The 16,456-nt window shown below is 45.6% G+C and overlaps 1 protein-coding gene and 1 long non-coding RNA gene across 6 annotated transcripts in view; one reads left to right on the top strand and one right to left on the bottom strand.

Moving 5' to 3' along the window:
• Positions 1 to 6,453, bottom strand: part of Kyat3 (kynurenine aminotransferase 3) — a 42,823-nt gene extending 36,370 nt beyond the window's left edge. The window contains exons 1-3 of one of the 5 annotated variants that reach the window (XM_029474940.1): positions 6,331 to 6,436; positions 2,770 to 2,948; positions 960 to 1,062 (exon numbers count right to left, since the gene is read on the bottom strand). In XM_029474940.1, the coding sequence (XP_029330800.1) occupies positions 960 to 1,061 (102 nt within the window). In that variant the 5' untranslated portion in view covers position 1,062; positions 2,770 to 2,948; positions 6,331 to 6,436. Of the gene's footprint in view, positions 1 to 955; positions 1,063 to 2,769; positions 2,949 to 6,330 lie in introns of all 5 variants that reach the window. The other 4 variants (XM_029474942.1, XM_021157231.2, XM_029474941.1 and 1 more) reach the window with 4 other exon arrangements.
• Positions 6,454 to 6,644: 191 nt separating this feature from the next.
• LOC115030646 lies at positions 6,645 to 15,842 on the top strand. Its single transcript, XR_003836245.1, has 3 exons — positions 6,645 to 6,736; positions 14,547 to 14,569; positions 15,807 to 15,842. It is a non-coding gene; the product is annotated as an uncharacterized LOC115030646 (long non-coding RNA).
• The last annotated feature ends 614 nt before the right edge of the window (positions 15,843 to 16,456 follow it).

Raw genomic sequence — 16,456 nt, 5'->3', positions numbered from 1 at the left:
CTGGACCTTCCTAAACTGAAGGCAATCGGGTATCGATCAAAGCCTGTTGCTGCACGTTTGTCTGACTTCAGTCTGTGGAGAAAGTAGTTTGCCTTTCCATGCACTGCGTATTTCATACACACCTGTGCCCACTGGCTTCTCTGAACTCATGGCAGCTGGAGGCACAGCTAAGCCCTGGAGGTTTCCCAGATGCTGGGGGTGGGGTGAGATGCAGCTTGGCATGCTGTGCAGTGGTCCACACGTGCAACTCCAGTGTTCACTGTTAACTTCTGAGTCTCACCTATCACCCACATGACTACCAGACAACACTCCTAACCTGTACCCCTAACCTGAGTGAACCCCTGTCTCTATCAACCTTGAAGCTAACAGTGAGACGGCACCTGAACGCCACGGGTAACCAAAATAATAAATGGCAGCTCTGTTGGTTTCCCCTTCTTGATGACCTTAGAGATGGCTATTGTTGTTTAGTGTCACGTCTGACATGCAGGATATCAGATATGACTCCTGTGAAAGGGTCACAACCCTTAGGTTGAGAAACACTGGATTAGGTGAGCTGGAGGTCATCGACCTGCACTTTTGGACTTTTGGTCACAGCGATAGCCTTTGCTAAACAAAAAGGTCGGCACTTCAGCATGGCAGAGCCAGACACGGTGAGTAAGGTACCCAACTTTGGGCAAGTGAATACACCCACTTTCTCATTCGGAACACAGAGAAACTCATATTCAAACTCATATTTTGTGACCGTAGACTAAGAACGGCCACCACGATGAGCCACGAACGACAAGCAGGCAGGTGCTTAAAGAACCAGAGTTCTGGCCAGTGCTGAGGCTCCCTCCTTCAGCCCACATCACAGAACTACACCTCCCACTAAGATACTAAAAGTCCCTGGGAAATTGCATAATTTTTAACCAACATGAGAAAATACATGCAATATTGGGTCTGTGACAAGCAATACCTACGGCAGAAGTGCAGAGTCCGAGGACTTTCGAAGAAGAGTAAATTGTCTTTATTGGCTTTGCTCTGCAGCCAAGGGAGAAGAGTCTCCTCTGGGCCAAAAGCATGCTAGAGAAAAGAGACATTGAAAAAGGAGTCAATGAGCGGTCGCTGCACCACTACAAGATCCCCGTGGGTGGCTGAGAGAACACAAGCACATATACAGACATCTTCAATGTTGATGAGGGGTTTAAGGTATATGTACACGGAATGAAAAATGCTTCAGACTTCTTGCCCTCACTATGCTATGTTGTATTTAGACTTCAAGGTTCAGAGCATTAGACGTTAAACCATGCTAATAATGAGTGTGGGGCTCCTAGGACAACTTGTGGGGACTCGCGTCTCTCCTTTAACCATGTGAGTTCTAGACACCCTCCTCAGTCTGTCAAGCAAGCATATTTACCTGCAGAACCACACATTTTGGGTAACTATACTAGCTTTCTTCCCGGCCTCTTTTCCTTTTACATTTCCTTTCTATTATTTATTATTCATTTCTGGAACCACCTGAATGCTCCTCTTCTTCGTCTTATAGAGACCCTCACTCAAACTTTAGGTGGAGAGAGAGTCCAAACTGGAAATCTCCTTGGATCTTACCAGGGACCAACCTCAGCTTGGAGAGGGGTCCTGAGAGAAGGGGTGTCTGGAAGCTGCAAAAACAAACCACTCGCAGTCAATTCGTGAGTGCAAGCTGGTGGCCTATGCTCTGCTGGAGACAGCTTTCCAGACTGCTCTCTCTCTGTTTTGCTTTCTTTTCTTCTCTGGAGAGCTGCAGAAAGCTAGCGCTCTCTCTCTCTCTCTCTCTCTCTCTCTCTCTCTCTCTCTCTCTCTCTCTCCCTCTCTCTCTCTTGCTTGAGACACTTCTCTCAACAGTACTCTCTTGCTATTCTAAAAAATTCTCTGGATAGCTCATTTCTTGCAGATCATAAGCCCAGTCTTTTATTTTACATATCAATCTAGTCACTTACTTCAGGTTTCCTTTTGATTCCTATGAATCAGTAGCCCATCACTCTAGCTCCTTAATTCGTAGGAGACAGCAAGCACACATTTTCTTTTAATATTGTATAAGGATTCAGAAATCTGATTCTGTTAAACACAGGTGATCAGATAAATGGGTTGGAGTCCATCCTGAAATTACCATTTCTATACTACCCCTGGGCCTAACCTTGCTCGGCCCTAGGCTGACCTTGAACTCAGGAATCTCCCTGCCTTTGTATTTTTCTGACAAGCTGGATCATTAATGCAGCTGCCTTTGTTCCTCTAGATTCTTGAATCACGCATAATTCATATTGCATCCTTACACTTTGCATAGTTGAGAAATTATGTATTTTCCAACTCATGTTTTTAGAGTTATTTTCCACAGCCCTAAGGGCTGTCCGGAAGGTCCCAGTGTTTACCATTTTGTTAATATGTTAACTGCACCTTTGCCTCCTGGTCTTAATACTATCTGATTGTCATGGAGTCATTAAGGTTAACAGGGAGGACATTCCTTAAAGGAGAAGTGTAAAATATGCACATTATTATACAAACAAGCCTTATGACCATGGCAGCCATGGACACTCATAGAGGACCACATCCATTGACCCTGTCCCAGGGGCAGGAACCGTGCTATTCTGTCCCCACCAAGGCCATGCTGGACCCGGTAGAGTCTCTCCCTCAAGGATCTTGGGGAACCCCAAGGAAAGAGGAGGAAGAAGAACTATAGGACCCGAGGGGTTGAGAACACCAGAAGAACACAGCCCACAGACATCAACTAAGTAGGGCTCATAGAGAACTTACCCCTATGTGCTGATCATAGTGTCCTTGAAAATCCTAGCAGTTGTAAGAGTAAAGTGGGAAGATCATGTTTGTGGCTAGCCTGGGCTAGCAAGACTGTCTCAAAATCTTGAGTGAGCATGCAGCTCAGCAGAGGAGTACTTGCCGTGCACAAGGAAAAGTCCTGTGTTTAATCCCAGCACCTTAAAAGAAAAGAAAAACCCTAAAGCCACCTCCCCTTGAGTTCCCTTTGAAAATGCCCACTGCATTCCTCTGTGGTGCTTCAGTATTCTTAAATAAATAAAGGTATTCTTTTGAGACATCCCCTCAGATCCACTGATGTTTTATTGAGATTGACATTAAGTCATTTTGCATTGAGATTTGTGTAGATATTTTAAATTAAATTATAAAGGTTTTGGGCCAGTATGGTGGCCTTTGATCCCAGTGCTCTGGAGGCAGAGCCAGGTGGGTATCTGTGAAAAGCCCAGACTGGTCTACAGAGTGAGCTCCTGTAGTAATTAATAATAATAATAATAATAAATATCTTTGATCTCATCATGAACATGAAATTTTAGTAAATAAAAAGACAACTTCTAGAAGTTTTAATATCCAGAATAGATCATTTAGGAACTAGACAAATTTCAGTTGTGGTCATCTTGGTAACAATCAATAGTAATAAAAAGACAGTTTATAAGCTGGGCCCAGAGGGGAGGGTCTGCAATCCCAGCTATGCCAAAGAGTGAAACTGGATTGTCAGAACATCCATCCCTTAACTCCCTAAAGTTTTGACCTGGGGGTCTAATGAGGTCCAGTCTGGCCTTGGATTTTCTATGAGGCAGAGGCGAGCCTTGAACTCCTGATCCTCCTTCCTCGACTTCCAAAGTGCTGGAATTGCAAGCCTATGCCATGACACTTGGCTTCTTCAAACAGGTTCTTGATGAACGAGAAGCTATGGATCTTACATTAATTTTGAAGCTGGGTTTCCTGGACAACTATTTCAAGAGTCTCCAGTTACACAAGAAGGATTCATTGGGCACTGCTTCTGTACCCGTGGGGAAATCATGCAGTCTCAGGAAAATGCAGGGAGATCTGGGCAATCAAGCTTCTCGACTGCCCAGCTACTTAGATAGAACTGGAAAGAAATCCCAGCAAACAGAACTCATCAACTATCAGCTTTTATTCTGAGTGTGTAAGGCAGCTGTAACACTACGTGGTGTTTCTTTTCACTTCTTACACTAGGAAGGGGTCGGACTTGGCTCACTGGGAGAAGGGTTTGCTGTGAGTGCACACATTAGGACTTGAGTGTGGATTTGCACACTTGATGACAAGTCTTGCCTATGCAAATGCTGGTGCCCCTTCCCCTCCCCTCCCCACCCCCCTGTAAAAGGGACTGTGTGTTCCTCAGTTCCTTCGAACCTAGGGCCATGCGCAGGTTAGGCAAAGCTCTCTAGCAGTCTTAACTATGTTTCTAGTTCTTATTTTCTTTTGAAGCTTGGGCAAACTAAACTGTCTCCAACTCCTTATGTAGCCTCAGGCTAGTCCTGACTCCACCCTTGGCCACTCAAGTAGCTGTATAGGTGTAGGTAGCCCTTGTGATTTTTGACTTGGGAATTAAATATAGTGTATTGCCAAGTTGGCTTATTGGTTTTTCAATCACCAAGGGGGCAAACACACTTTATTCAGTTACAGATTCTGAGCCTTAGAAGAAAGCTAGTTTTCCTATTTATTATTATTATTATTATTTTGTTTTTTTGAGACAGGGTTTCTCTATTCTTATTCTTCTTATTTTGGTTTTTTTCAAGACAGGGTTTCTCTGTATAGCACTGGCTGTCCTTAAACTCAGAAATCTGCCAGCCTCTGCCTCTCAAGTGCTGGGATTAAAGGTGTGTGCCACCATTGCCCTACCTCATTTATTTATTTTTGAGACAGGTCTTATGTAGACCAGGCTATCCTCAAGGCAAGGGTGACCCTGAACTCCTGATCCTCTGGCCTTCACCCTCGAAATGGGATTACTAGCCTCATTACATCTGCATGGCTTTTGATTTTTATTATTTTTTTATTTTTATTTTTATTTTTTTTTTGCTAGAAAAAGGTAGTTGGCTTTTGGTTTCTCCTTAAGGGTCTGTGAAGAAAACCAGAGAGATGTGAGTCAGGGTGACCCAGGCAATCTAATCACGGCATAGGGTATATAAAATATGAAACCCATGTTAGATACACAGGGATCAACAGAAAAATAAAACTACCATTTTATCATCTCTAGGGTGGACTGATTCATTTCTGGAAGACCGTGGGCAACCTAGAGGTTAAAAGTTGAAGGAAAACCGCAAATCTCAAAGGTAGGCAAAACATTCACAACTCAGTTTAAACATGGTTAAAGTTTAGTGCTCTGAATTTACCACTCTAACTACCAAGTTACAAGTCTGACCCACAGGAGGTATACAGACATAGTTGTGTTAGCAATCTGAAAACGTCAGGAACCTTCAGGTTACCTGAAAGCTCAAGAAAGATTTATCAGAGACAGTCTCTCGATAAATAACATTGCTCCCTTTATTTTCACCACATGCCATACCTGTTAGCCCAGTTCTAGAATGTTTATAAAGTTCGCTAATTGCAACAGAACAGTTACAATTAGGCGAACAGGGTTCCAGCTTTCAAAGTACAGAGGCATTCAAGGCCATATGAAGAGGTGAAGCATGAATAAAAAATACAGTCAAGTTTATCAGCATAAGAGTTAAGAGGCACCATTCAAAACGGGCTTTAAGGCCGCGTGAAAGTGGAATTCTCTCACAAGGGAAGCGGTTTAGTCACCTGATGCTGAAATTAGGATACCGCACACAGGCAAAAGTTGAACAGATTTACAGACTGGCTGCCTGCAGCCCTGAGCAAGCTTCCCGTGTGTCACCTACCTACCCAGCAGCCCATAGGTGGAACACTGAATGGAGGTGCTCAGAGGCGAGCGGCTCAGATCTACAAGGCTGCTTGACCCTCAGACACCACCGATTAAGACTGCTTTTGTCTTTTGCAAAGCTCAGAAAAGGTAAGTTCAGGCGTCTGGTTTAACTGCTTTAGTTTCCCTTTCCAACCCTGAACTTTCGCTCTATCTGGGCTAGGGAGGTAGCTCAGTTAGTAGGGACGAAGCTCTGGGTTCCCATCTAGTCACCGAATAAAACCAGCAGCGGTGGCGCACACCTCTAATCTTAGCCCTGGGTGTGTGGGTCGGGTGTGTGGGAGTGGAGATAGGAGGATTAAAAAGCTCCTTTGCCACAAAACTACTTCGAGAACAAGAGACTGTCTCAAGAAACAAACACAAACATCTAACACGGATGAACTGAAGTCAGTATTGCCCTTGCAAAGGTGCGTTCTAAACACCCAGACTACACAATCAAGAGTAAAAGGGACAAGGGTGGACTTTTCTCCAAAGAAAAGCCTGTCAACCCCAAGGTAAATCCCACAGTCTCCGCTGCGGTCCAACCATGTGCCTAGTACCGTTGCTTCTCCTGCCCGCCAACCTCCCTTTGGCTCCCGGCTCCGCAAACTCTGTACGCTCCGGGCCGAGTCACCGCTCACTACGTCCCGCCCGCTTACGTCGTTCTCCTGGTTCGAATGCGTCTTTGGCCTTAGTCCGGAGGTCGCTAGGTGTGGCCGGGGTCCCTGGCGAAATGCACTCGGGGATCCAGAAGCAGAGTGCAGCAGGAACCCTCCTGATTGTGGAGAAGGCGGGGTGGAGGCGGTGCGTGGCTGTGACCAGGGATTGGCTCCGGTATCAGGGCGAAGGCTACAGATTGGTTACGGATTTCTCCAATCGTGGCGCGCCCTGTGCGGGTGCACACGAAGCTCGCAGGCTAGGGAAAGGGCGTGGCCTTGGCTGAGTATCCAGGATAAACTGGAAGTGTGCGACTGTTTGGAGCAGAACTGATTTTAAATCTCCGCTGCGTGGATTTGAAGCAGGTTCTAGGAGAAAGACTTGAAAATGCTTGAGAGGCCGGCCTGTGTAGGTGTCTATGTGTTCCCTCTGATGGGGAGAGAGGAGGGAGAGGGAATCTTTCCTTCGGAACTGTAAAGTGATGCAGGACCTAAAGGGCAGAGGAAGTGACACTGAAGCGGGAGGACAAGCTGTTAAGAGCACAGCTTGGGGCTTAGATTTTCTTCCTCTTGCGTTTAAAGGAGTCGAGGTATTGTAGGTCACGAGAGTGGCTGAACGCTGTACTCACGCCTGTAGGAAGGAACAAAAGCGGATTTGGTTGGATGCACTGACCTTGCCACAGTGAGCCAAACGCTTCTGATCACGAACATTAAAGGAGCTCATTGTAAGCAAGGGCACAGGCAGGCTGCTGAACTGACCGACCCATGGTGGGAAGAAGATGTTTACCAAAGATATAGGAGAGAGAGAATAACTAAAGGATTTGGGGAAAGTCCAAAGCAGTTATGGGAAGAGAGCAGAGAGGCAGACTGGCAAGGGCTGTCTCTCCAGAGCAGAGGGAATAGCAGGAAAAACCTTGCGAGTTATAAAGAAAAACCGGTGGCTGCAGCTTCAGGGGTGTGTGTGTGTGTGTGTGTGTGTGTGTGTGTGTGTTTATCCTGTGAATTGGAACAGCCTGGAAGTTTAGAATAGAAGGGGAGGAGGGCTTGAGAGCTCTGTGGCTTTGGTAGGCACTTTGTATCTTAATAGGCAAGTGGCTTTTCCTGGCAGACAGAAACTTTCAGAGGTCCTTAAGGATGAGGGTGAACTTTTGTCTCTCCCTGAAATTCTTCAGTGGAGTTTGAGGTGAGGCAAGCCTTCATTTTGAACCCATTCAGTGGGTCTGCCCATTTTCGGGATTCTTGGAGTTTTCCCCTTTGGACCTAAAACTCATGACGATCTGGAATGGCTTTATCTGCACTTGGTGTTCTGTTGATATTGCTGAGGTTGAGTTGGGGAACATCGCAGTTCGTTCTCAAGGTTTTTGAGGCTAAGTGGCTGCTCGGTGTCCCTTTCTTTTCTCTCTCTTCTCCTTTTCACATACAACCATTACAGTAAGTTGCTAGTTTCTTATTTCAAAACACAGGGTATGTTTCATGACCACTGTGTTCCTAGTTTCTGATATAATTACACTGCCCACATGGTGGACTGCTGCCTTTACCGTTTCTTTGACTTGTGGTTTCCATGCTCATTAAAATAGTCAATTTGCTGGCTGCAGCCATCTTGGAGCAAAACATGGAATCTACAAGTTGAAGTTTTCTGTTCTTTGTTTGCTTGTCCTTTTGTTTTCAAGATAGGATCTCACTGTGCACCCTTGACTATTTTAGCTACTTAGCCCATTGCCCCCAAACTCAGACACCCTTCTGCTTCAGCCTCTAGAGTGCCAAGAGATACAGACATGCAGATGCTTGCTCAGCTTGTGAGTTGGAAATTAGTGCTTCCCAGCTAGGCAATAATAGTGATGTTGGCATTAATTTAAATGTTTCAGAAGCCTTGGCAGAAAGTGTGCATTTACCCTCAAAGAGATTGCAAAGGTCACTCTGTCTCTTTCTGTCTCCATCCACATATATTCTCTGGGTTGAATGCAGTTCAGCTGCTAGCACTTGCAATTTAAACTAGTCACATCATCTTCGAACTGTTGTCTTAAATTTACATATCATTATAGTAGGGAAAGTGATTGAAGATATGAGGTGTATATGTAAATGATAATCATCAAAACTGCCCTTGGGAAAAGTTCAACAGTAGTCTTCTAGATGTGGGTTCACTGCACATCTCCCAGCTAACATCAGAAATCATGAACACTCGCAAGCTTCTGCTGGGTGGGAACTCAGTGTGAACACAGGCAAGCCTCTGCTGGGTGAGAACCTGGTGTGAACACAGGCAAGCCTCTGCTGGGTGGGAACTGCCCAGCTGAGGAGGTGTTGGTCTCCTTCTCTCTGTGACTTTGCCTCTGGAACTCCTGGTCCACATCCATAAAGGTGCATGTAAACTTTCAAGGGATGCTAACAGGCTGAAGATTCTCATCTCCAGGGATTGTCCATGAAGACTTGCTCCCTCTGTCTGTCCTGCTGTGCAAAGTTAGAGTTTCAGGCTATTTGCATTGCACACTTGGGCTCTGAGGCAGTGTTGGTACATAAACCAACTTAGATTCTCTGAGTTCTTAAAGATGGATGGTGATGAAACACTTTGTGTAAAATAGAGCAGAGCAAGAGGATAAATGTACATCAAACCTCTGAAACGCTCTTGTAATGTGAAGTAATCCAGCTGCAAACACTGAAGGCGAAGTGTCAGAAAAGCAGTCTGGATGAGCCAGATCTCAGGTTTAAAGCTTTGCATGTAGCATTTACTATGTTTCTGATGGTGCTATGGTCAACAACAACAACAACAGACCACGTTCTAGGGAAATGTATAGGGGAATATAACATTAAATGTTAACGCTCACAGGTAGTAATGAAAGTGATAGCCACTAGATGGCGTATGATGCCGTCTGAAATGTATGTATCTAATTGGTGTTTTGAGTCAGGTAACACTGATTGCTGAGTTAGAGACACATCACTAAAGATGTGTTTGTATAGTGTCTTACTTTGGGTCTTACTGCTGTGAAGAGGCTCCATGACCATAACAACTCTTACAAAGGACAACATTTAATTGGGGCTGGCTTACAGGTTCAGAGATTCAGTCCATTATCAAGGCATGGAAGCATCCAGGCAGATGTGGGGCTGGAGGAGCTGAGAGTTCTATATCTTCATCCAAAGGCATATAGGAGGAGACGTCCAGGCATCTAGGATGAGGGTATTAAAACCGTTGTGCACAGTGACACACCTAAACCAACAAGGCCACACCTCTTAATAGTGCCCCTCCCTGGGCCAAGCATATACACACCATCACAGATGGATTTGATAGGCTTTCACTCTTCCTGTCTATTCCCCTCTATTTTAGATTCCTTTCTTGCGTCTTTTTCTCTACTGCTTGTCTGGTCAGGGAATATTTTTAAGACATGCTAGGGAAATTTGACAACCCATGGTACTAAGGCAGCTCTTTTCTAAGTCAGAAAGAGCCACCCCTCTCTTCTAGAGCATCTAGTTTTTTATGAATATGTGTTTATTATCTTTATTCCCTATTAGACAGTTACCTATCCCCAATTCTATGAAATGTATTTATTTATCTTATGTGTAAGAATGTTTGCCCTGCATGTGTGTATGTGTATCATGTGCATGCCTGGTGCCCGTGGAGGTCTGAAGGAGGCATCAGATTCCATGGAACTGGAGTAGGAGATGGTTGTAAGCCCCCTCAAGGGTGCTGGGACTCAAACCCAGGTCTCCTGGAAGATCAGCCAGGGTGCTTAACTACTGAACCATCTGTCTACCCCACTACTTCCCAATTCATGTCGCTGTCCAACAAAGAGTTCTGAATAAATAATTCCTATAGCATAGGCAGCTGTGATTTTCTATGGGATCTTACCTAGCTCCCTAGGGAGACTGGGTCTGACCTAACCTGGGAAGGTCTCTGTAATAAAATGTGGGAGAGTGTGTGGGTCACTTCTTTGTGGATTTGCAGCTAAATATTTCACTTTTTCTCTAGTTATTGTGAATTTTGATTTCTGGTTGCTCATTACGTATATATAGAAAGGACTGAAGTTTATTTTTTGTTTGTTGACTGAGATGGGGAGGGGTGTGTGTGTGTTTGTATAAAATGTGTGATGTATGTGTTTCCAGTGAGCATGCACAGGTGTGTATGTGTGGATATGGATATGGAGGCCAGATGTCAACACTGCGTATCTATTTCTCGATTGCTGGCCACCTTAAGTTTTAAGACAGACTTTCTCATTAAATTTGGATTTACATAACTGGCTAGACTGGCTGGCCAGTAATCCCCAAGTGCTTGTCTGTCTCTGTTCCATCATCTCCAGACTTGGGGTTACAGATGTGTGCCCTCTCTCCCACTCATTTGATGACGTTGAGGATCCAAACTCAGGTCTTCATGCTTAGATGGCAGGCACTTTACTAACTTAACCATCTCCCAACCCCTGTGATCTAATATTGTCATCTTGACAGGATCTAGAGTCACTGGAGAGACGAGCATCTGGATATGGCTTTATTAAGGTAGTTGCTATGGTTAGACCCTCCCTAAGTGAGAGTTGCACCATCCTTAGGCTGGGGTACCAAATTGCTGAAGAAGCAAAACCTGAGTACCAGCATCCATTCATCTCTCCCTGCCTCGTGACTGCAGATGCAATGCACTGTGACCAGCCGCACCTCCATCATTTCCCTATTGATCCCTATCAATTCGACTGAATCTATAACTGAGAGAAAAAAATAAACAACTCCTCTTCCTCCTCTTCTTCCTCCTCTTTCTCCTTTTCCTCCTCATTTCCTCCCCCGTTTCTACCTATAACCCACTCCTCCTTTTTGAGACAGAGTATCATTATGTAGCCTTGGCTGGCCCTGGAAATTGTTATGTAGACCAGGCTGGCTTTGGCTCAGAGATCTGGGTGCCTCTTCCTCCCAAATACTGTGATTAAAGGTTCTTCCACCATGTCCAGCTCTGGTGGTTTGAATAGGACTCTGGTGTTTGAATGCTTAGCCAGTAAGGGAATGGCACTATTTAGAAAATGTGGTCTTGTTAGAGTGGCTGTGGCTTTGTTGCAGGAAGTGTGTCACCTTGGGGGCAGAGTTTGAGGTCTTCTATGTTCAAGCTGCCACCCAGTGTGGTATACAGTCTCCTGCTGCCTGGGAATCAAGATGTAGAACTCTCAGCTCTTTATCCAGCATCATGCCTGTCTACATGCTGCTATATTTTTCACCATGACAATAATGAACTAAATCACTGAAATTGTATCCTAATTAAATGTATTCCTTTATAAGAGCTGCTGTGGTCATGGTGTCTCTCCTAACAATATAATCTTTTTTCTCACTCAATTTACATCCTGCTCACTGCCCCCTTCCAGTCATCCCCTCCCACAATTCTTCTCATATACCACTCCTCTTCTCCTCTGAGTGTGTGGAGCCCCCCTGGGTATCCACCCCCCACCCCCGGGGCCCCCCACCCCGACCCTGGCACTTCAAGTTTCTGCAAGGCTAGGTGCTTCCTCTCCCCCTGAGGCTAGACAACGCAGCCCAGCTAGTAGAATATATCTCACATACCAGCAACAGATTTTGGGATAGACCCCGTTCCAGTTGTTCAGGACCCACATGAAGGTCAAGCTGCACATCTGCTACATGCGAGGCCTAGGCCAAGCCTGTGTATTTTCTTTGGTTGATCGTTCAGACACTAAGAGCTCCAAGGGCCTAGGTTAGTTGACTCTGTTGGTCTGCCTGTGGAGTTCCTATCCCCTTTGGGGCCCACATTCCTTCCTCTTATTCTTCCATAAGAGTCCCTAAACTCCAACTACTGGCTGGCTGTGGGTGTTTGTATCTGTCTGAGTCAGCTGCTGTGTGGGAGCCTCTCAGAAGACAACATGCTTTTGTCTGCAAGCATAACAGAGTATCATTAATAGTGTCAGGGACTGATGCTTGCCCATGGGGTGGGTCTCAAGTTGGGCAGGTTATTGGTTGGCCATTCTGTCTCTGCTCTCTTTCCTGTGCCTGCATTTCTTTTAGACAGGTTGACCATTTTATGGATGAGTCGGTGTCTTTATATCTCCGGGGTTCCTGCCTGCCTATGGGAGGTGGCCTCTTCAGGTCCCATATCCCCAGTGTAGCAATAAAATTGTAAGACACCAGATAAACTTTCTTTTCTTAAATTGCTTCTACTAAGTATTTTGTGGCATCAAGGAGAAAAGTAACTAAGACGTTGACCTTGTGTCTTTTGACCTTGGGAAATTCGCTGATTAGTTGTAAGAAAAATACATAGATTCCCTGGGATTTTCACACAAAAGCATATTGACAGCAAACAAAGACAGCTTCATTTTATCCTTGCTTATCCACATGCTTGTAGGATCTTTTCTTGTGGTACTGTACGTCATAGTTAGAGTTCCATTGCTGAGAAGAGACACCATGACCACATCAAGTCTTATAAAGGAAAACATTTCATTGGGGCTGGCTTACAGTTCAAAGGCTTAGTCCATTATTAGCATGGTGGAAAGCATGGCAGCACACAGGTAGACATGGTGCTGGAGGAGCTAAGAGTTCTGTATCTGGATTGGCAGGTAACAGAAAGAGGGAAAACCACTGGGCTTGGCTTGAGTTTCTGAAAACTGGCTTTGAGTCAAAGCTCCCTCCTCTCCCCCAGTAACACATTTCCTCCAACAAGGCCATACCTCCTTTAACAAGGTCACAAGTCCTAACCTTTTCAAATGATGCCATTTTTTATGAGCCTATTGGAAGCCATTTTCATTCAAACTACCGCACTACTAAGACAGCCAGGGCAGAGCCCCATGCCTTCCTCCAGGCTGGGGTCATGGGGATGGGGATGGGTGCCACTACCTAACAAATCTGTGATACACAATGTGCAATGAGGAGATAGGAAAGATAAAATCAATGTGTAGCAGTGAGTGTGCAGGCTATCAAGAGAGGCACAACTGGAGATGTGATGGTGGTGACAGGTGACAGAGAGGTCTGAGGGATCCCCCACGCTCAGGGCAACAACAATGGAGGCCAAAATAAGAGAAGGTTCTCTTTCTGAACTGGACCTCTTTGAGGACCACTGTGGTCTGAGATGCTACTGAAAAGTGTAACATAAAAACAAAAAGTCTAGGCCTTTAGGCCCAGGCTTGAGAATGTGACCTTTGTGACTCAATGCTCCAAAGCATGCTAATCATAAAACAGATACCAGCATTTCTCTACCCACTTGCTTCCTGGGTTCAGGGAATGTTTGTTCAAAAAAAGTCACCCCGACATTTCCTGGAACCTGCTATGCAAATGTGCTATTGTTAGAGGCTCATAGAAACTGTCTTGAAAAATAACCACACAATTACAAGGTATTTTTCCTTGTGACTTCCATTTCCTCGTGACTCTTAACTGGTATTTTTGGTATTTTCCAATAACACCCTCCCCACCCTCTTGGGTTGTGTTTTTTTTCCTTTAAATACTCCCTTCCCCAGCAACTAGGGGTTCTACGGTCCTCTACCCCTGCGTGCTTTATGACTGTGGGCCCCAGAGTGCGCCTGGAATAAAAAGTCTTGTGGTTTGCATCAAGGCCATTTCTTGTGAGTGATTTGGGGTGCCGCCTCTCCTGAGTCAGAATGTGGGGGAGTCCTCACTTTGTGGGTCTTTCACTACAGGAGGTCATGCTGGTGTCTGTGGTCAATGCTTCTGCCCCAGGCCATTGATGAAGCCTGAGAACCATCGGGTCAAATGCAGTCTGTGCTGATGCTTGATGTCTTGGTGATGTTCTTGGGCTTGGCTGCCTCCAGGAACCATGTTGATGTGAGGCGCATGTACCTGAGACCATGTTGAAGCCTGTGGTCTAGATGCAGCTAGGGGGCTGTGTTTGTTGATGTCTGCTGCCTGTATTATCATAGAAGCCAATGTGGATGTTTGTGGTCTGAGCTGCTGCCTGAAACCATGGTGATGGCAAACTCCTCCCTGGCAGCCAAAAAGCAACATTGGCTGTGATGTAGGCATCAGAGAGTTAGCCCTATCCCTTTCAGGAGAGCTGGCTGTGCTCTTAGTTGTCCCACAGCACTATGGTATAGGGAGTGGTGTAGTCAAGGGAGAGCTGGCCCTGCCCCTCACTGGCCAGTGCATGGTTTTCATCAGTTGATGGTTTTTGGTATGGACACAGGCAGAGAAAGAGGCATCCTTTCTTAGGGAACTGGCCACTAGAAGTCTACCATGTCCTGTAAGTATATGAGCAACACAAAATGAACTTGTTACCTCCCCCACTTCTTTTTTTGTTGCAGGGTAGACATGGGAGGACTGAGAGGTAAGCACAATTGGTGTGCGTGTTGTGAGATACCCAAATAATAGAGGGTGTAGAGAGAGAGAGATCCAGTGTCACATTGAATATGAGTGGTAAGAATGGAAGCCCTTGTGTTTTTCCTAGGTTAGAGCGACAAACATTTAGTTTTTCATTAAGTATGATGCTGTGTGGGCTTTTGGTGTACAATTCACTGTCTTCCATTTATTTACTCCAGGGACTGCAGTAATAATATTGTGCCATTCACATATTTTTTTCCCTCTTTGGAGCATTGGATTTTTAAAAAATTAATCATGCCATTTGTGATATTCCACTTCCTGGTTACCCCTCCACCAACCACCATCCCACACCCACCTTCCTCCCTCTCCTTTTCCTGTATGAGAGTGCTCCCCCACCCACCTGCACTCTCCCACCCTACTGCTCCGCATTCCCCTATGCTGGGACATCAAACCTCCCTGGGACCATTGCTGTCAGGCAAGGTCATCCTTTGCTACATATATATCTGGAGTCATGGATCCCTCCAGGTACATTCCTTTGGTTGGTGGTCCAGACCCTGGAAGAACTAGGTGATCAGGCCTCCAATGGGGTTGCAAACCCCCCTTTGTTCATCTAGTCCTTCTGCCAGCTCCTCTACCAGGTTCCCTGAGCTCAGTCTGATGGTTGGCTCCAACATCTGCATTGGTCAGTTGCTGGCCAGCCCTCCCAAGGAACCACAACACTAGGTTCCTGTCAGCAAGTGCTTCTTGGCCACTTCAACAGTGTTGGGTTTGGTGTCTGCAGACATGATGGGTGGGGAAGTGCCTGGTTAGTCCTTCCTTCAGTCTTTATTACATTTTTTTTTGTCCCTGATCTTCCTCTGGACAGGAACATTTCTGGGTTAAAACTTTGAGATGGGTGGGTGGCCCCATCCCTTGACCAGGAGCCGTGCCTATCAACTGGAGGTAGTCACAACAGGTTCTATCTCCCCATTCTTTGCACATTTTGGTTAAAGTCACGCCCATTGGGTCCTGGGAACCTCATGTTTCCTGGGTGTCTAGGACCTCCAGTGGCTATCCCCAGTTCCTCATCCTTTACTGCTACATATTTTTGTTTTATTTTCTGACCCTCTGTACTGTAGCCTCCCATAAGCCTGAAGCAGGCTGAGCCAGAATTTGATCTTGCTGCCACTAAGGAGATTATCTAGGGCAGAGCCTTCCTCCCTAGATCACTCTATTGTTCAGTCACTGTCACTGTTCCTCTTCAGGGTACTGCTACCTGCTGAGAGGCCCCAGAGCTATTCCAGAGACTACGCCCTATCCTGCACATCATCATCTGCAGCTGGTTCCAGGCTCCAAGAATGAATTGGCAGGAATGGGGCTCCCCCCTCCTTTATAAAGGGTGTCCACCATTAAACATTTGAACCTTGAGCAGACTAGCATGTTCCATTATTTCTCAACCCGCCTAGGTTCCCTCTTTGCTTTCTGCTCCAGCAACACTGTACATCTCTGATATCTCCTTCAGTTCCAGATACTGCCCTCCTTATTTCTTCCTCCTCCTCTCTCCCTCCCAGGTCCCCATCTCCCTCTACCTACCACAGTTGTCCTGTTTCCCTCTCAATGTAGGACGGAAGCATCTACACCCTGATCTTCCTTCCTTTTGTGCTCCATATGGTCTGTGGATTATATTATGGGCATTGTGAGCTTTTGGGCTAATATCCACTTATTAGTGAGTACATACCATGTGTGTTGTTTTCTGTCTGGGTTACTTCACTCAGGATATTTTTTAGTTCCATCCATTTTCTTGAGAATTTCATGAAGTCATTGTTTTTAATCTCTTTGTAGTACTCCATCGTATATATGTACCACATTTTCTGTATCCATTCTTCTGTTGAGGTGAAAGAACCTAGTGGGGAAA

Source organism: Mus caroli, chromosome 3, assembly GCF_900094665.2.
Source record: "Mus caroli chromosome 3, CAROLI_EIJ_v1.1, whole genome shotgun sequence".
Taxonomy (NCBI): domain Eukaryota; kingdom Metazoa; phylum Chordata; class Mammalia; order Rodentia; family Muridae; genus Mus; species Mus caroli.
Note: the sequence above shows the minus strand (reverse complement) of the source record. Positions and strands in the feature narration are given on the sequence as shown.